General features: G+C 40.7%; 1 protein-coding gene across 1 annotated transcript in view; it reads left to right on the top strand.

The window, feature by feature from the left end:
- LOC135511874 (integrin alpha-9-like) overlaps positions 1 to 22,207 on the top strand; it is a 201,312-nt gene that overhangs the window by 65,124 nt on the left and 113,981 nt on the right. The window contains 2 exon segments of the mRNA XM_064933377.1: positions 7,616 to 7,770; positions 12,925 to 13,085. Of these exon segments, the coding sequence (XP_064789449.1) occupies positions 7,616 to 7,770; positions 12,925 to 13,085 (316 nt within the window).

Genomic DNA, 22,207 nt, shown 5'->3' on the forward strand with positions numbered 1-22,207 from the left:
AGTCCGACTTTGTTCCAATGTCCATACCAGCATACCACTTTGAATGCAGGCCCAATACGTTGCTCAATTGTAATTGGGACTATGCTAGTGTAGATATTGGAACATAGTAATATAAAGACATACAGTGGAACATAGTAAATCAAATCAAATCAAATTTTATTTGTCACATACACATGGTTAGCAGATGTTAATGAGAGTGTAGCGAAATGCTTGTGCTTCTAGTTCCGACAATGCAGTAATAACCAACAAGTAATTTAACTAACAATTCCAAAACTACTGTTTTATACACACATGTGTAGGGGGATAAATAATATGTACATAAAGATAAATGAATGAGTGATGGTACAGAGTGGCATAGGCAAGATACAGTAGATGGTATCGAGTACAGTATATACATATGAGATGAGTATGTAAACAAAGTGGCATAGTTAAAGTGGCTAGTGATACATGTATTACATAAAGATGCGGTAGATGATATAGAGTACAGTATATACATATACATATGAGATGAATAATGTAGGGTATGTAAACATTATATTAGGCAGCATTGTTTAAAGTGGCTAGTGATATATTTTACATCATTTCCCATCAATTCCCATTATTAAAGTGGCGGGAGTTGAGTCAGTGTCAGTGTGTTGGCAGCAGCCACTCAATGTTAGTGGTGGCTGTTTAACAGTCTGATGTCCTTGAGATAGAAGCTGTTTTTCAGTCTCTCGGCCCCAGCTGTGATGCACCTGTACTGACCTCGCCTTCTGGATGATAGCGGGGTGAACAGGCAGTGGCTCGGGTGGTTGTTGTCCTTGATGATTTTTATGGCCTTCCTGTAACATCGGGTGGTGTAGGTGTCCTGGAGGGCAGGTAGTTTGCCCCCGGTGATGCGTTGTGCAGACCTCACTACCCTCTGGAGAGCCTTACGGTTGTGGGCGGAGCAGTTGCCGTACCAGGCGGTGATACAGCCCGCCAGGATGCTCTCGATTGTGCATCTGTAGAAGTTTGTGAGTGCTTTTGGTGACAAGACAAATTTCTTCAGCCTGAGGTTGAAGAGGTGCCTGAGGTTGTGGATAGGGGGTGTTCCTTCTGCTGTTTCCTGAAGTCCACAATCATCTCCTTAATTTTGTTGACGTTGAGTGTGAGGTTAGAGGTGCTGCTGCGCCTTCTTCACGATGCTGTCTGTGTGGGTGGACCAATTCAGTTTGTCTGTGATGTGTATGCCGAGGAACTTAAAACTTACTACCCTCTCCACTACTGTTCCATCGATGTGGATAGGGGGGTGTTCCTTCTGCTGTTTCCTGAAGTCCACAATCATCTCCTTAATTTTGTTGACGTTGAGTGTGAGGTTATTTTCCTGACACCACACTCCGAGGGCCCTCACTTCCTCCCTGTAGGCCGTCTCGTAGTATAGTTGTTGGTAATCAAGCCTACCACTGTTGTGTCGTCCGCAAACTTGATGATTGAGTTGGAGAGCGTGCGTGGCCACGCAGTCGTGGGTGAACAGGGAGTACAGGAGAGGGCTCAGAACGCACCCTTGTGGGGCCCCAGTGTTGAGGATCAGCGGGGTGGAGATGTTGTTGCCTACCCTCACCACCTGGGGGCGGCCCGTCAGGAAGTCCAGTACCCAGTTGCACCGGGCGGGAACATAGTATAGACATACAGTGGAACGAGACCCAGGGTCTCGAACATAGCTTGATGACAGTGGAACATAGTAGTATAGACTTGGAGGGTACTATGGTGTTAAATGCCGAGCTATAGTCGATGAACAGCATTCTCACATAGGTATTCCTCTTGTCCAGATGGGTTAGGGCAGTGTGCAGTGTGGTTGAGATTGCATCGTCTGTGGACCTATTTGGGCGGTAAGCAAATTGGAGTGGGTCTAGGGTGTCAGGTAGGGTGGAGGTGATATGGTCCTTGATATGGTCCTTGACTGATATGGTCCTTGACTTGTCTCTCAAAGCACTTCATGAGTCGTTTAGCTCAGTTACCTTAGCTTTCTTGGGAACAGGAACAATGGTGGCCCTCTTGAAGCATGTGGGAACAACAGACTAGTAATATAAAGACACAGTGGAACATAGTAGTATAAAGATCATACAGTGGAACATAGTAGTATAGACATATACAGTGGAACATAGTAGTATAAACACATACAGTGGAACATAGTAGTATAAACACATACATAGTAGGACACATAGTAGTATAAACACATAACATAGTAGTATAAACACATACAGTGTGGACATACAGTGGAACATAGTAGTATAAACACATACAGTGGAACATAGTAGTATAAACACATACAGTGGAACATAGTAGTATAGACATATAACAGTGGAACAGTAGTAGTATAGACATAACATAGTAGTATAGACAGTGGAACATAGTAGTATAGACATACAGTGGAACATAGTAGTATAGATAAACATACAGTGGAACATAGTAGTATAGTGGAACATAGTAGTATAGACATACAGTGGAACATAGTAGTATAGACATACAGTGGAACATAGTAGTATAAACACATACAGAAACATAGTAGTATAAACACATACAGTGGAACATAGTAGTATAAACATAGTACATACATAGTAGTATAGAACATAGTAGTATAAACACATACAGTGGAACATAGTAGTATAGACATAGTAGTATAGCATATACAGTGGAACATAGTAGTATAAACACATACAGTAGAACATAGTAGTATAAACATACAGTGGAACATAGTAGTATAGACAGTGGAACATACAGTGGAACATAGTAGTATAAATATACAGTATAGTAGTATAAACAGTGGAACATAGTAGTATAAACACATACAGTGGAACATAGTAGTATAAACACATACAGTGGGACATAGTAGTATAAACATATACAGTGGAGCATAGTAGTATAGACATATACAGTGGAACATAGTAGTATAGACACATACAGTGGAACATAGTAGTATAGACACATACAGTGGAACATAGTAGTATAGACACATACAGTGGAACATAGTAGTATAGACACATACAGTGGAACATAGTAGTATAGACATACAGTGGAACATAGTAGTATAAACACATACAGTGGGACATAGTAGTATAAACATATACAGTGGAACATAGTAGTATAGACATATACATAGTAGTATAAACATACAGAACATAGTAGTATATAAGACATACATAACAGTGGAACATAGTAGTATATAGACAGTGGAACATACAGTGGAACATAGTAGTATAAACACATACAGTGAACATAGTAGTATAGACATACAGTGGAACATAGTAGTATACAGAACATAGTAGTATACAGTGGAACATAGTAGTATAGCCATATACAGTGGAACATAGTAGTATAGACACATACAGTGGAACATAGTAGTATAGAACATAGAACATAGTATAAACACATAACATAGTGGACATATACAGTGGAACATAGTAGTATAGACAACATATACAGTGGAACATAGTAGTATAGATAGACATATACAGTGGAACATAGTAGTATAAACAGTGGAACATAGTAGTATAGACATACAGTGGAACATAGTAGTATAGAACACATACAGTGGAACATAGTAGTATAGTATAGACACAGTAGTATAAACATATGTAGAACATAGTAGAATACAGTGGAACATAGTAGTATAGACATACATAGTAGTATAAAGTATAGCACATACAGTGGAACATAGTAGTATAAACACATACAGTGGAACATAGTAGTATAGCCATACAGTGGAACATAGTAGTATAGACATACAGTGGAACATAGTAGAACATATAGACATATACAGTGGAACATAGTAGTATAAACACATACAGTGGAACATAGTAGTATAGTAGTAGTAGTATAAACACATACAGTGGAACATAGTAGTATAGACACATAGTAGTATAGCAGTGAACATAGTAGTATAAACACATACAGTGAACATAGTAGTATAAACACATACAGTGGAACATAGTAGTATAAACAGTAGAACATAGTAGTATAGACATACAGTGGAACATAGTAGTATAAACACATACAGTGAACATAGTAGTATAAACACATACAGTGGAACATAGTAGTATAGCCATATACATACATAGTGGAGACATAGTAGTATATAAACACAGTAACATAGTAGTATAAACACATATACAGAACATAGTAGTATAAAGAGATACAGTGGAACATAGTAGTATAGACAGTAGAACATAGTATATAACATATACAGTACATAGTAGTATAAACACATACAATGAACATAGTAGTATAAACATATAACATAGTAGTATAAACACATACAGTGGAACATAGTAGTATAGACACAGTAACATAGTGGAACATAGTAGTATAAACACATACAGTGGACATATACATATACAGTGGAACATAGTAGTATAGAACATAGTAGTATAGACATATACAGTGGAACATAGTAGTAACATACAGTAGTAGTAGACACATACAGTGGAACATAGTAGTATAGCCATATACAGTGGAACATAGTAGTATAGACATATACAGTAACATAGTGTAGAACATAGTAGTATAAACACATACAGTGGAACATAGTAGTATAGACATACAGTATAGTAGTATAAACACATACAATGGAACATAGTAGTATAGACATACAGTAGAACATAGTAGTATAGACATATACAGTGGAACATAGTAGTATAGACATACATAGAACATAGTAGTATAAACACATACAGTACATAGTAGTATAAACACATACAATGGAACATAGTAGTATAAACACATACAGTAGAACATAGTAGTATAAACATACAGTGGAACATAGTAGTATAATACAGTGGAACATAGTAGTATAAAGAGATACAGTGGAACATAGTAGTATAAACACATACAATGGAACATAGTATAAAGTAGTATAAACATATACAGTGGAACATAGTAGTATAAACAGTGGAACATAGTAATAGCACATATACAGTGGAACATAGTAGTATAGACATATACAGTGGAACATAGTAGTATAGACATATACAGTGGTAGTATAGACATACAGTGGAACATAGTATATAGACATATACAGTGGAACATAGTAGTATAGACATATACAGTGAACATAGTAGTATAAATATACAGTAGAACATAGTAGTATAGACATATACAGTGGAACATAGTAAAATGTTTCATTGGAACAGAAATACATGAATTCCAGGCTGTGTCTACTGCAGTACCATGTTGTATTGTGTTGGTTGTAGGTCCATTGACACCGTTTTGTATTGTATTGGTTGTGGGTCCAGTATTGTATTGGTTGTAGGTCCATTGACACCGTTTTGTATTGTGTTGGTTGTAGGTCCATTCTGTTGTATTGTATTGGTTGTAGGTCATTGACACTATGTTTATTGTATTGTTGTATTGACACTATGTGTATTGTTGTAGGTCCATTGACACCGGTTGTTCCATTGACACCATATTGTATTGGTTGTAGGTCCATTGACACCATATTGTATTGTATCCATTGACACCATATTGTATTGGTTGTAAGTCCATTGACACCATATTGTATTGGTTGTTCCATTGACACCATGTTGTATTGTATTGGTTGTAGGTCCATTGACACTATGTTGTATTGCATTGGTTGTAGGTCCATTGACACCATGTTGTATTGTATTAGGTTGTAGGTCCATTGACACCATATTGTATTGGTTGTAGGTCCATTGACACCATATTGTATTGGTTGTAGGTCCATTGACACCATATTGTATTGGTTGTAAGTCCATTGACACCATATTGTATTGGTTGTAGGTCCATTGACACCATGTTGTATTGTATTGGTTGTAGGTCCATTGACACCATGTTGTATTGTATTGGTTGTAGGTCCATTGACACCATATTGTATTGTATTGGTTGTAGGTCCATTGACACCATATTGTATTGGTTGTAGGTCCATTGACACCATATTGTATTGTCCATTGACACCATATTGTATTGGTTGTAGGTCCATTGACACCATTGACACTATGTTGTATTGTATTGGTTGTAGGTCCATTGACACTATGTTGTATTGTATTTGTATTGGTTGGTCCATTGACACCATGTTGTATTGGTCCATTGACACCATATTGGTTGTATCCATTGTATTGTCCATTGTTGTAGGTCCATTGACACCATATTGTATTGGTTGTAGGTCCATTGACACCATGTTGTATTGTATTGGTTGTAGGTCCATTGACACCATGTTGTATTGTATTGGTTGTATTGGTTGGTCCATTGACACCATTGGTTGTAGGTCCATTGTTGTATTGTATTGGTTGTAGGTCCATTGACACCATTTGTATTGGTTGTAGGTCCATTGACACCATATTGTATTGGTTGTAGGTCCATTGACACCATATTGTATTGGTTGTAGGTCCATTGGTTTGTATTGGTCCATTGACACTGTGTTGTATTGTATTGGTTGTAGGTCCATTGACACTATGTTGTATTGTATTGGTTGTAGGTCCATTGACACTATGTTGTATTGTATTGGTTGTAGGTCCATTGACACTATATTGTATTGGTTGTAGGTCCATTGACACCATATTGTATTGGTTGTAGGTCCATTGACACCATATTGTATTGGTTGTAGGTCCATTGACACCATATTGTATTGGTTGTAGGTCCATTGACACCATATTGTATTGTATTGGTTGTAGGTCCATTGACACCATGGTGGTATTGTATTTGTATTGGTTGTAGGTCCATTGACACTATGTTAGGTCATTTACATTGACACTTTAAGTCATTTAGCAGACGTTTATCCAGAGCGACTTACAAATTGGCCAGGTATTGGTTGTAGGTCCATTGACACCATATTGTATTGGTTGTAGGTCCATTGACACCATTCTGTATTGTATTGGTTGTAGGTCCATTGACACCATTTTGTATTGTATTGGTTGTAGGTCCATTGACACCGTTTTGTATTGGTTGTCGGTCCATTGACAAAATTTTGTATTGGTTGTAGGTCCATTGACACCGTATTGTATTGGTTGTAGGTCCATTGACACCATGTTGTATTGGTTGTAGGTCCATTGACACCGTTTTGTATTGTATTGGTTATAGGTCCATTGACACCGTTTTGTATTGTATTGGTTGTAGGTCCATTGACACCATTTTGTATTGTATTGGTTGTAGGTCCATTGACACCGTTTTGTATTGTATTGGTTGTTGGTCCATTGACACCATTTTGTTGTATTGGTTGTAGGTCCATTGACACCATTTTGTATTGTATTGGTTGTAGGTCCATTGACACCGTTTTGTATTGTATTGGTTGTAGGTCCATTGACACCATGTTGTATTGGTTGTAGGTCCATTGACACCATTTTGTATTGTATTGGTTGTAGGTCCATTGACACCGTTTTGTATTGTATTGGTTGTAGGTCCATTGACACCATTTTGTATTGTATTGGTTGTAGGTCCATTGACACTATGTTGTATTGTATTGGTTGTAGGTCCATTGACACCATTTTGTATTGTATTGGTTGTAGGTACATTGACACCATGTTGTATTGGTTGTCGGTCCATTGACACCATTTTGTATTGTATTGGTTGTAGGTCCATTGACACCGTTTTGTATTGTATTGGTTGTCGGTCCATTTGACACCATGTTATGTTTGGTGTTTAGGTCCCGGCCGGTGATCACTGTGGACGTGTCTATCTACCTGCCTGTCTCCATCAACATCTCTGTGCCTCAGTGTCACGAGGGACCACAGCACCTCAACTGTTTCAACGCAAGAGTCTGCCTGCTCTTCAGAGGAAAACACCTGCCAGGACAGATAGGTGAGCACTAATACAACTACACACATCTGTGTTCTGGCGTGGTCCTGGTTGACTGTTATGGAGTGGTCCTGGTTGACTGTTCTGGCGTTGTCCTGGTTGACTGTTCTGGCGTTGTCCTGGTTGACTGTTCTGGCGTTGTCCTGGTTGACTGTTCTGGCGTTGTCCTGGTTGACTGTTCTGGCGTTGTTCTGGTTGACTGTTCTGGCGTGGTCCTGGTTGACTGTTCTGGCGTGGTCCTGGTTGACTGTTATGGCGTGGTCCTGGTTGACTGTTATGGCGTGGTCCTGGTTGACTGTTATGGAGTGGTCCTGGTTGACTGTTATGGAGTGGTCCTGGTTGACTGTTATGGAGTGGTCCTGGTTGACTGTTATGGAGTGGTCCTGGTTGACTGTTATGGAGTGGTCCTGGTTGACTGTTATGGAGTGGTCCTGGTTGACTGTTATGTTATGGAGTGGTCCTGGTTGACTGTTATGGAGTGGTCCTGGTTGACTGTTATGGAGTGGTCCTGGTTGTGTTCTGTCCTGGTTGACTGTTATGGAGTGGTCCTGGTTGACTGTTATGGCGTGGTCCTGGTTGACTGTTATGGAGTGGTCCTGGTTGACTGTTCTGGCGTGGTCCTGGTTGACTGTTCTGGCGTGGTCCTGGTTGACTGTTCTGGCGTGGTCCTGGTTGACTGTTCTGGCGTGGTCCTGGTTGACTGTTATGGCGTGGTCCTGGTTGACTGTTCCTGGACTGTTCTGGTGGTCTGGTTGACTGTTCTGGCGTGGTCCTGGTTGACTGTTCTGTTCTGGTTGACTGTTCTGGTCCTGGTTGACTGTTCTGGAGTGGTCCTGGTTGACTGTTCTGGCGTTGTTCTGGTTGACTGTTCTGGCGTGGTCCTGGTTGACTGTTCTGGCGCTGTCCTGGTTGACTGTTCTGGCGCTGTTCTGGTTGACTGTTCTGGCGCTGTCCTGGTTGACTGTTCTGGCGCTGTCCTGGTTGACTGTTCTGGCGTGGTCCTGGTTGACTGTTCTGGGGTTGTCCTGGTTGACTGTTCTGGCGTGGTCCTGGTTGACTGTTCTGGCGTGGTCCTGGTTGTTTGGGATGCTCTGGATCAATGTGTGCTCCACCGTGTTCCAGTTCCCACCAATATCTAGCAACTTCACATTGAAGAGGAGTGGGACAACATTCCACAGGCCACAATCAATAGCCTGATCAACACGGTGCGAAGGAGATGTGTAGCACTGGATGAGGCAAATGTTGGTCATACCAGATACTGACTGGTTTTCTGATCCACGCCCCTAACTTTTTGTTTTTAAGGTGCACTACATGACCAAAAGTATGTGGACACCTGCTCGTCGAACATCTCAATCCAAAATCATGGGCATTAAAATGGAGTTGGTCCCCCTTTTGCTGCTGTAACAGCCTCCACTCTTCTGGGAAGGCTTTCCACTAGATGTTGGAATATTGCTGCAGGGACTTGCTTCCATTCAGCCACAAGGGCATTAGTGAGGTTCGGTGATTAGGCCTGGCTCGCAGTCAGCGTTCAAATTCAATGCCATTGTATGATGTAGCGTTAAGATTTCTTTTCACTGGAACTAAGGGGCCTAGTCCAAACCATGAAAAACAGCCCCAGTCCACTATTTCTCCTCCACCAAACTTTACATTTGGCACTATGCATTGGGGCAGGTAGCGTTCTCCTGGCATCCGCCAAACCCAGATTAGTCAGTCAGACTGCCAGATGGTCAAGCATGATTCATCACTCCAGAGAAGGCGTTTCCACTGCTCCAGAGTCCAATGGTGGGAGCTTTACACCACTCCAGCCGATGCTTGTCATTGCGCATGGTGATCTTAAGCTTGTTGGCCATGGAAACCCATTTCATGAAGCTCCCGACAAACAGTTATTGTGCTGACGTGGCTTCCAGAGGCAGTTTGGAATTTGATAGTGAGTGTTGCAACTGAGGACAGACAATTTTTACATGTTTCAGCACTCTGCAGTCTTGTTCTGTGAGCTTGTGTGGCTGACCACTTTCGTGGCTGAGCCGTTGTTTCTCCTTCCACTTCACAATAACAGCACTTACAGTTGACCGGGGCAGCTCTGACTCGTTGGAAAGGTGGCATCCTATGACGATGCCACGTTGAAAGTCACTGAGCTTTTCATTAAGTCCTTTCTACTGTCAATGTGTGTCTATGGAGATTTTATACAATGTGGCTGAAATAGCCAATTTGAAGGGGTGTCCACATACTTTTGTATACATAGTGTATTTGTGACCAACAGATGCATATTTGTATTCCCATCCATAGATTAGGGCCTAATTAATTAATTCCAATTGACTGATTTCCTAATATGAACTGTAACTCAGTAAAATCTTTGAAATTTGTAGCATGTTGTGTTTACATTTTTTTCAATATATAAATCTGAGGCATCCGTTTGGCATTTCCACTCACTACCAAATATGGTGATGAGAGGAAGCCTGGTGGGAGAAAATGGAGCGAGATGGATTTTGTCCGGCATTCGGCTAATTTTGTTACCGATGAAACATTTGATCTCCGTACAGTTTTTTGTTCCCAAAACTACAATCTCTTACAACAGAGTAGACTAAGTTTTGTAGACTTTCCACTTTGCTAAGTAAAAAAAAATGCGTTGTTTAGAAAGAGTGCAATGGCAAATTGAGTTATTGCACACGCACACTTCAGAGTAGGCGTTCCGTAGCGGAAATATGCAAATACATGCTAAAATGTGCCTATAGGATCTCGCAAGCTACTGCTTGGCTCTGCCCACCTCTGCTTTTTTCTGCCCATTATGAATCATTTGCTCCCATTGGAAATTACAGGCTGTGGTTTATCTTGGGGTAGTTATAAACAATATTTGGTTTAGGTGTGGCACTGGTTGACTGTTTAGGTGTGTTGTGGTCATGGTTGTGTCTGTGGGTTTGGTCATGCTTGATCCCCCCCCCAGGCCAGGGAAGTAGCCTGCTGGTATAGTTTGGTAAAGACGCCTGGGCCGGTAATGAACACTCAACGCCCCTCCTTTCCGCCTGGCAGGGTGAGCTCATGGAAGACGCTCCCGTACACACCTAAGCGTGCACACGTGGAATGAATCAATGTCACACACACACACACACACACACACACACACACACACACACACACACACACACACACACACACACAGTACCCTTTTGGTTGTGATTGGGGTGTATGCTGCTGTCCCTCCAACTGTTTTACAGCATTTCACCACTCCGAGGCACTTACTGCAGACTGTGTGTATGTGTGTGTGTGTGCGTGACGATGATTCATTCTACAGATTTCAAAAATATTATGTCTGTTCGGGAAATAAAAATATTGTTGATCAATATCAGAGAAAGTTTTGTAATCTAAGTCTAATTGCTGCAAAAAAATGTATAGCTATCAATTAAAAAGCCTGTATTCACCTTCGATACCAAACTGGAGAAGAAACAGAACTATGTTCCTTTAGATATGGTATATTATAAACAGAGATGTTTGAAAGCATTTGGAGGACATGTACTGAGTATACCAGACATTAGGAACACCTTCCTAATATTGAGTTGCACCCCCCTTTGCTCTCAGAACAGCCTTAATTAATCGGGGCATGGACTCTACAAGGTGTCTGAAGCATAATGTTCACAATGTTTTGTATACTGAGTGTATGTTGATCATCTTGGATAATTTTTTGTGTACTCCATGTATGTTGATCATCTTGGATAATGTTTTGTGTACTCCGTGTATGTTGATTTTCTTGGATAATGTTTTGTGTACGCTGTGTATGTTGATCATCTTGGATAATGTTTTGTGTACTCCGTGTATGTTGATCCTATTGGATAATGTTTTGTATACTCCGTGTTTGTTGATCATCTTGAATAATGTTTGTTATTTGTGTTGTTTGAAGTAGATAAACAATTTTAAAAAATGAATTGACAAAAAAAAATCCTCGAGTAAACTCCTTAAAACCTCTTTGGCGCAGGTGGGTCGCTCGACAACATCCAGAAATTGCAGTGCGCCAAATTCAAAATACAGAAATAGTAATAATAAGCATTCATGAAAATACAAGTGTTATACATTGGTTAAAAGAAAAACTTCTTGTTAATCCAACCGCTTTGTCAGATTTCAAAAAGGCTTTACGGCGAAAGCAAACCATGTGATTATCTGAGGACAGCGCCCCGCTTACAAAAGCATACAAACATTTTCCAACCAAGTAGAGGAGTCACGAAAGTCAGGAATAGCGATAAAATGAATCACTTACCTTTTGAAGATCTTCATCTGGTTGCAATCAGAAGGGTCCCAGCTACACAATAAATGGTCATTTTGTTTCGATAAAGTCCCTCTTTTATATCCCAAAAACTCAGTTTTGTTGGCGCGTTTTGTTCAGTAATCCACTGGCTCAAAGGCGGTCAAAACAGCTGGTCTCTCTCCCCAGAGTTGTTGTATAGCCTGACAGCTGGTCTCTCTCCTCTCTCCCCAGAGTTGTTGTATAACCTGACAGCTGGTCTCTCTCCTCTCACCCCAGAGTTGTTGTATAACCTGACAGCTGGTCTCTCTCCTCTCTCCCCAGAGTTGTTGTATAACCTGAAAGCTGGTCTCTCTCCTCTCTCCCCAGAGTTGTTGTATAACCTGACAGCTGGTCTCTCTCCTCGCTCCCCAGATTTGTTGTATAACCTGACAGCTGGTCTCTCTCCTCTCTCCCCAGATTTGTTGTATAACCTGACAGCTGGTCTCTCTCCTCTCTCCCCAGAGTTGTTGTATAACCTGACAGCTGGTCTCTCTCCTCGCTCCCCAGATTTGTTGTATAACCTGACAGCTGGTCTCTCTCCTCTCTCCCCAGAGTTGTTGTATAACCTGACAGCTGGTCTCTCTCCTCTCTCCCCAGCGTTGTTGTATAACCTGACATCTGGTCTCTCTCCTCTCTCCCCAGAGCTGTTGTATAGCCTGACAGCTGGTCTCTCTCCTCTCTCCCCAGAGTTGTTGTATAGCTTGACAGCTGGTCTCTCTCCTCTCTCCCCAGAGTTGTTGTATAGCTTGACAGCTGGTCTCTCTCCCCAGAGTTGTTGTATACCCTGACAGCTGGTCTCTCTCCCCAGAGTTGTTGTATACCCTGACAGCTGGTCTCTCTCCCCAGAGTTGTTGTATACCCTGACAGCTGGTCTCTCTCCCCAGAGTTGTTGTATAACCTGACAGCTGATGTGGATAAGAGGCATAGGAGCCAGTCTTCCAGAGTGTACTTCATTCAGAACGGAGCCCAGATCAGCTTAATGAGCAACGAGCTCAGTCTGGACATCAACAGAGAGGATTGCCAACAGTACACTGCATATGTTAAGGTGAGTCCCTAGAAGTCATTTAGTTTGTCGCAGTGCTTTGCTTTATCTTGGCCAGGTCACAGTTGTAAATAAGAACTTGTTCTCAACTGGCCTACCTGGTTAATTAAAGGTGAAATGAAATAAATAAATTAAATGTGGGCCTGTGGTTGGCAATGCCAAGGTTGTGGGTTCAATTCCTGTAGAGATCACATAAAATAGGTCCCTTTTCCTCAGAGCAGAGTGTCCCCAGCGGTCAAAGCTGGTTGCAATGATTATCAGTTTTTTTGTCATAAAGTCACGGTCAAGTTGTATACATACTGGTTGTATAAGGAAGTTTGTTTAACGTCAAGAAGACTTCTTCTGGTTGACCAACAGAGACCAGTGGGTTGTAGTCTCACACACCAGACTGTGTTGTGTGCCACCAGGTTAAGGTGATAGTATACTGAATGATGACTTCTCATCCATAAAACATGTTTACAGATATGATGTCTTTAAGATGTCATGTGCCCTGATGTTGCCCTATTTGTCCCAGTTAGCTGGTTCAGTTGGAACTATTGTGTCCATGTCCTCCACTGAACTCTCTCATGGCAACTGGGTTATTCAAGCAGTGTTTGTCAAGCTGTTTTCTTTCTGTTTGTTTTGATGTTCTGAAGCGACGTTCAATCTCCATAGCATCTCCGGTGGCAACTTCCGTTCAGTCTTAATAGTTTTGACAGGCTCAAAACAATGTTGAAATTGTAGGCAAGGCAAACAAAACAAAGGTGAATCATGTTGGCTATAATCATTGTTCCCTCTCATTTTTTTTATTCAGCACTGAGCAAATTTCAGGTCTGCTGTGCAACTTTCAACACACGTTTACAGTGAACACTGAGGCTGAACCCCCTTTAAGTTCCAGTTATAACAGTGGCCAAGTATTCTACTGTGGGTGTTTGATCATAATGTAGTCCTACCAGAGTGGCCTACAATGGAAAAGAATGGATCCCATAACATTCTATCATTCAGCCTACAGTAGCAGCAATGTGTGGTGTTCAATGTATAAAAATCTACATTCCATGAGACTTTAGAAAAAACATGCAGGTCTTGACATGAATAACCTGTTTATCCACTTCACCTTCAGACAAGGAGGTGACTGAAAATGTGTTGTTTGACGCAAGAAACCACAAAATACAATTAATCAGTCAAATTATGCTACCCCCTGCCTGTTGGCTACTTAGCTTATTGAAAACTGTTTCAAAATACAACACTGCCCCTTTAAAACATAAAAAAGCTCTTTACCTGACTCGCTTTTCAAAGATGGCTAGAAGTGCTCTTGTAGGAAGCAACCACTCCCCCATTGTTGTCTAGAAATTAGCTATAACTGTGCTAATAACTAATTAGCAAAGAACATTAACAAATTTGCACAGGTGACTACATGCAGCTCTCGCTTTGATCTCAAGCATATCTATTCACGACCCCTCATACTGTAAACAGTCCAGTTCAAAGTGAATGGCACAGATCCATATATGGCAATGGTCTATTTGCATATTGGCCTACTGCAGCTCTGATTGGTTAAGAGTATGGGCCTGAGTCATGGCTGTCAATGCAATAAAATCCTACTCTGATGCGCTCCACAAGAAAATCTCTTGCACAGTTAGTTTTGCATACTAAGTTTTTTTTTCAGTATGTTACGTTGAAGGTGGATAATATTGTGTTTATTCGAGCACAATTTCCACAGTGGAGGGAAACGTTGATAGTGCTAACTCACGGGGAAAACTCTAGAAAGTTGAGTGAAGTTCAGTCTCGTGCTTCTCTGCGAGGGCTGATATTTCTTCTGCATGGCATTCCGAAGGGAGCAGTGCGCAGCTTAGAGGGAACATGGGCTATAACATACACTGCTCAAAAAAATAAAGGGAACACTTAAACAACACAATGTAACTCCAAGTCAATCACACTTCTGTGAAATCAAACTGTCCACTTAGGAAGCAACACTGATTGACAATAAATTTCACATGCTGTTGTGCAAATGGAATAGACAACAGGTGGAAATTATAGGCAGTTAGCAAGACACCCCCAATAAAGGAGTGGTTCTGCAGGTGGAGACCACAGACTAATTCTCAGTTCCTATGCTTCCTGGCTGATGTTTTGGTCACACTTGAATGCTGGCGGTGCTTTCACTCTAGTGGTAGCATGAGACGGAGTCTACAACCCACACAAGTGGCTCAGGTAGTGCAGCTCATCCAGGATGGCACATCAATGCGAGCTGTGGCAAGAAGGTTTGCTGTGTCTGTCAGTGTAGTGTCCAGAGCATGGAGGCGCTACCAGGAGACAGGCCATTACATCAGAAGACGTGGAGGAGGCCGTAGGAGGGCAACAACCCAGCAGCAGGACCGCTACCTCCGCCTTTGTGCAAGGAGGAGCAGGAGGAGCACTGCCAGAGCCCTGCAAAATGACCTCCAGCAGGCCACTAATGTGCATGTGCCTGCTCAAACGGTCAGAAACAGACTCCATGAGGGTGGTATGAGGGCCCGACGTCCTCAGGTGGGGGTTGTGCTTACAGCCCAACATCGTGCAGGACGTTTGGCATTTGCCAGAGAACACCAAGATTGGCAAATTCGCCACTGGAGCCCTGTGCTCTTCACAGATGAAAGCAGGTTCACACTGAGCACGTGACAGACGTGAGTCTGGAGACGCCGTGGAGAACGTTCTGCTGCCTGCAACATCCTCCAGCATGACCGGTTTGGCGGTGGGTCAGTCATGGTGTGGGGTGGCATTTCTTTGGGGGGCCGCACAGCTCGCCAGAGGTAGCCTGACTGCCATTAGGTACGAAGATGAGATCCTCAAACCCCTTGTGAGACCATATGCTGATGCGGTTGGCCCTGGGTTCCTCCTAATGCAAGACAATGCTAGACCTCATGTGGCTGGAGTGTGTCAGCAGTTCCTGCAAGAGGAAGGCTATGGACTGGCCGGCCTGTTCCCCAGACCTGAATCCAATTGAGCACATCTGGGACATCATGTCTCGCTCCATCCACCACTGCCACGTTGCACCACAGACTGTCCAGGAGTTGGCGGATGCTTTAGTCCAGGTCTGGGATGAGATCCCTCAGGAGACCATCCGCCACCTCATCAGGAGCATGCCCAGGCGTTGTAGGGAGGTCATACAGGCACGTGGAGGCCACACACACTACTGAGCCTCATTTTGACTTGTTTTAAGGACATCACATCAAAGTTGGATCAGCCTGTAATGTGGTTTTCCGCTTTAATTTTGAGTGTGACTCCAAATCCAGACCTCCATGGGTTGATAAATTTGATTTCCATTGATAATTGTTGTGTGATTTTGTTGTCAGCACATTCAACTATGTAAAGAAAAAAGTATTTAATAAGAATATTTCATTAATTCAGATCTAGGATGTGTTATTTTAGTGTTCCCTTTATTTTTTTGAGCAGTGTACATTGGCTATAGGTGTGTGTGCATGCGTGTGAAAGTTCAACAGTTGTCTGGTTGAGTTGTTTTATCCTGCAGCTTGCTGGGTCAAATGTGACATACAGGCAATCATAACAGTTAAAACAACACTGTTTACTTTCTGCGATCATCTCCAAATGGATAGAAACAGTAGGTGGTAGAGTGGCTTCACAGACCACATAGATAAGTAGCGAAGGTGCAGGAAGATATGTGTCTTAAACTGGAAACTGAACCCTCCGCACACTCACTGGTTGAGCCATGCAAATTTCTGTTATTTAATTTCCAAGCCTTCGGTCACCGTAGTAGACCGTTGTCACTATCGTCAGATAGCCTCGAGCTCTGACTGAAACTAGGTTTTAATTACTGCAATTTGCATGCATCTTAATGTGCAGACAAGCTTCTTGTCCGGAGTAGGAACTGTAGACAGTCACATAAATGGTAAGTTACTGTAATGTAACCTGCTGATTCAGAGGCAGCCTTAGAGTGGACCTACAGTATGTCCTGAGGCCTGAGGGCGTCCATGTATGTCTCACCTCCTGCTAATGGGGACCAGAGGTCCCACCCCACACGGAGCCTGTGCATTTCACTGCCATTCTCTACAGTGGACCCCAGGCTAATTTCTCCCTGGGAGGCTGAGCCTGACTGAACTCAATACCATTCAATCCTTCTCGCACTCTCTCTGCCCCCCCCCCCCCCCACCACACACACAAAATAAGTCCTGGGTTCAAACACTATTCGAAAACACTTCAAGTACTTTATATCTGCTTGACTGTGTTAGAACCCAGGTCTGCTACCCTGCCATACAGCCCATAGTGTAGAACCCAAGTCTGCTACTCTGCCATACAGCCCATAGTGTAGAACCCAGGTCTACTACCCTGCCATACAGCCCATAGTGTTAGAACCCAGGTCTGCTACCTTGCTCTGGGCTGAGTATACCTCACTACATAATGTGAGAGACTTTGAACAACACATCATAATACCATTATGGAGCCTAAAAACATCCAGTCTGTCCAGTGGAGTTTGTGGAATTCCTAGATGTCTATATACAATATTCATTGATAATTAGACACTTGTGGTTGTTTCTCCTAATTGAACACTGTGACCAGACAGCGGCATAAACTGTTAGCTTCAACTGTGACAATTGTAGGTATACACACAATAGATCAGCAATGTGAAGTATTGTAATGTTAATTCCCAATGTAAACGTGTTCAACATCTTCTATACAGCAATATCTCTATTTTTGGCATCCCAAATGGCACCCTATTCCCTTTATAGTGCACTACTTTTGACCAGAGTCCTATGGGGCGTAAATGCACTATAAAGGGAATAAGGTGCCATTTGGGACTCAGCCTCTGTTTCTGGGTGTGCAGTAGTGTACTGTAGATTAGCGATCTGCTACGTGCCACATACGTAACTAACTGGCATCTCTCTTGTCTCGGTGTACTGTAATGTACTAGGTGGGATCAGGCCAGAACCACGTCAACATAGAATTGATCTGTGTAGTAGAATAGAATAGAAGAGCATAGAATATAATTGAATTTGCCCTTATGAGGGAATTTGTTAAAAAGCATTGGCAATGTAAAATAGTTTGATTAACCAGAGATCAGAGGAACACTTGGTCTGCTTTGTGGAGTTAAATAGGGTTCAAAGTATGGTGCCAAAATGACACTTTCAAAATAACCTGTTGGTAATAGCATTCTGTCACCCCCTGATCTTAGAGATCCTTTTAATTCTCTATTTGGTTAAGTCAGGGTGTGACTAGGGTGGGCAATCTATGTTTTCTATTTCTTTGTTGGCCTGGTATGGTTCCCAATCAGAGGCAGCTGTCTATCATTGCCTCTGATTGGGGATCATATTTAGGCAGCCTTTTCCCACCTGTTGTTTGTGGGATCTTGTTTTCCTGTACCTGCCTGTCAGCAGCCCAGAAGGTCACGTTTTGTTTTCTTCTGTATTGTTTTTGGTGAGTTTCATATTTATGAAACATGTGGAACTCTAAGTACGCTGCGCCTTGGTCCATTCATTCAGACGATCGTGACACATTCTTTCTAGTGAATGAACTAGTATTCAAAGGTGTGACATTTTTAATAACTTCCAATATTATAATAATATAACCTCTGGTGTTTATCTTTCTTTTTTAGGTAATCAAAGGTGTGCATTACATTTATTAGATTTTCTTAACACCATTTTCACACACAGTTCTCTACATTACTTCTGTACAGTTCTCTACATTAGTTGTATACAGTTCTCTACATTAGTTGTATACAGTTCTCTACATTAGTTGTATACAGTTCTCTACATTAGTTGTATACAGTTCTCTACATTAGTTGTATACAGTTCTCTACATTAGTTGTATACAGTTCTCTACATTACTTCTGTACAGTTCTCTACATTACTTCTGTACAGTTCTCTACATTACTTCTGTACAGTTCTCTACATTACTTCTGTACAGTTCTCTACATTACTTCTGTACAGTTGTCTACATTAGTTGTATACAGTTGTCTACATTAGTTTATACAGTTGTCTACATTAGTTGTATACATTCGTTGTATACGTTAGGTGTGTATAGTTGTATACTTTAGGTGTGTATAGTTGTATACTTTAGGTGTGTGTAGTTCTATACGTTAGGTGTGTATAGTTCTATACGTTAGGTGTGTATAGTTCTATACGTTAGGCGTGTATAGTTCTATACGTTAGGTGTGTATAGTTCTATATTTTAGTGTGTATAGTTCTATACGTTAGGTGTGTATAGTTCTATACTTTAGTTAGGTGTGTATAGTTCTATATTTTAGGTGTGTATAGTTCTATACGTTAGGTGTGTATAGTTCTATAGGTTAGGTGTGTTATAGTTCTATACGTTCTATACGTTAGGTGTGTATAGTTCTATACGTTAGGTGTGTGTATAGTTCTATAGTTCTGTTAGGTGTGTATAGTTCTATACGTTAGGTGTGTATAGTTCTATACGTTAGGTGTGTATAGTTCTATACGTTAGGTGTGTATAGTTCTATACGTTAGGTGTGTATAGTTCTATACTTAGGTGTGTATAGTTCTTTAGGGTGTGTATAGTTCTATAGGTGTGTATAGTTCTATTTAGGTGTGTATAGTTCTCTTAGGTGTGTATAGTTCTCTTTAGGTGTGTATAGTTCTATACATTAGGTTGTATACAGTTCTCTTTAGGTGTATACAGTTCTATACGTTAGGTGTGTATAGTTCTATACGTTAGTTGTATAGTTCTCTACATTAGTTGTGTGTATAGTTGTATACTTAGGTGTGTTAGTTGTATACGTTAGGTGTATACAGTTCTATACGTTAGTTGTATAGTTCTTACGTTAGGTGTGTATAGTTGTATTCGTTAGGTGTGTATAGTTGTATTCGTTAGGTGTGTATAGTTGTATTCGTTAGGTGTGTGTAGTTGTATTCGTTATAGTTCTATACGTTAGGTGTGTATAGTTCTATACGTTAGGTGTGTATAGTTCTATACGTTAGGTGTGTATAGTTCTATTCTTAGGTGTGTATAGTTCTATACTTAGGTGTGTATAGTTCTATACTTTAGGTGTGTATAGTTCTATACGTTAGGTGTGTATAGTTCTATACGTTAGGTGTGTATAGTTCTACACTTAGGTGTGTATAGTTCTATACGTTAGGTGTGTATACAGTTCTATACTTTAGGTGTGTATAGTTCTATACTTTAGGTGTGTATAGTTCTATAGGTGTGTATAGTTCTATACGTTAGGTGTGTATAGTTCTATACGTTAGGTGTGTATAGTTCTATACTTTAGGTGTGTATAGTTCTATACGTTAGGTGTGTATAGTTCTAGGTGTGTATAGTTCTATACGTTAGGTGTGTATAGTTCTATACTTTAGGTGTGTATAGTTCTATACGTTAGGTGTGTATAGTGTGTAGTTCTATACGTGTATAGTTCTATACTTTAGGTGTGTATAGTTCTATACTTTAGGTGTGTATAGTTCTATACTTTAGGTGTGTATAGTTCTATACTTTAGGTGTGTATAGTTCTATACTTTAGGTGTGTATAGTTCTATACTTTAGGTGTGTATAGTTCTATACTTTAGGTGTGTATAGTTCTATACTTTAGGTGTGTATAGTTCTATACTTTAGGTGTGTATAGTTCTATACGTTAGGTGTGTATAGTTCTATAGTATAGTTCTATACGTTAGGTGTGTATAGTTCTACACGTTAGGTGTGTATAGTTCTGTACTTTAGGTGTGTATAGTTGTGTACTTTAGGTGTGTATAGTTCTATACGTTAGGTGTGTATAGTTGTATACTTTAGGTGTGTATAGTTGTATACGTTAGGTGTGTATAGTTCTATACGTTAGGTGTGTGTAGTTCTATACTTTAGGTGTATACAGTTCTTTTCTTTAGGTGTGTATAGTTCTATACTTTAGGTGTGTATAGTTCTATACGTTAGGTGTGTATAGTTCTATACGTTAGGTGTGTATAGTTCTATACGTTAGGTGTATAAATTAATATTTGGATTATAATGGAAGAACAGTTTTGGAGGCGTTGATCCATTTTTCACAGAAAATGATATGCGACAACAGTGATCAAATGAAGATAGCAGATCTGTATGTGGAAAAACTGCTTATCAGAGAGAAAAACAGATTAGTTTACACAGATGGATCTGATTTTGATTAATCACTTGATCAATTCATCTTGAGTCAACATTTTCATCTGACATGTAATGGACTTAGACTTGAAATCCTTACACACAGTGAACACATGGACTAACAAAGATTACACAACCCTACGTCTATCAGAGAAAAACATCAGGAATGATCACTCACTCAGTAAATCACAAGACATTATGGAACGCCAGTTCATTGATAGTGAAATCATATAATGTGTTTCATATTGATGTTTTGGGTGGCGGGGGACGGCTGTGCAAAGGCATGCCAGAGTTCCAGAGGAACTTTGTTTGGTTATTTGAGCTCAAATAAATGACACACTTCTTACTACAGTCATACCTCACATTCTAGAGACGGACAACGGGATATTCTAATGGTGAATGATATGGATGTTTGAAAGGACCTGGAGTTGTGTGTGTGCGTGGTGTGTGTGTGTGTGAGTGAATGATTTGGGTGGTTGAAAGGAGCAGGAGTGGTGTTTGCGTGTGAGTAAGTGACTGATTTCAAGAGCTGAATTTTCTCCACCCTTAATTTTCAAGTGTCACATTCTCACATAAATTTTTGTGTAATTGGCACATCATCTCTTTGGTTGTCTCTCAGCTTACTGTATATCAGTTAACCTTGAAAATGTATCATGAAATAGCTTGCAGGTTTAGATCAGTGTTCATCTACTTTTTGCATCTGGATATTATACTGAACCTGGATATTATACTGAACCTGGATATTATACTGAACCTGGATATTATACTGAACCTGGATATTATACTGAACCTGGATATTATACTGAACCTGGATATTATACTGAACCTGGATATTATACTGAACCTGGATATTATACTGAACCTGGATATTATACTGAACCTGGATATTATACTGAACCTGGATATTATACTGAACCTGGATATTATACTGAACCTGGATATTATACTGAACCTGGATATTATACTGAACCTGGATATTATACTGAACCTGGATATTATACTGATATTGGTTGTTATTGTCACATTCGTCATAACGAGGAGACCAAGGCGCAGCGGGATTGGAATACATTCTTAAACTA

Source organism: Oncorhynchus masou, chromosome 24 (genome assembly GCF_036934945.1).
Source record: "Oncorhynchus masou masou isolate Uvic2021 chromosome 24, UVic_Omas_1.1, whole genome shotgun sequence".
Lineage (NCBI taxonomy): Eukaryota > Metazoa > Chordata > Actinopteri > Salmoniformes > Salmonidae > Oncorhynchus > Oncorhynchus masou.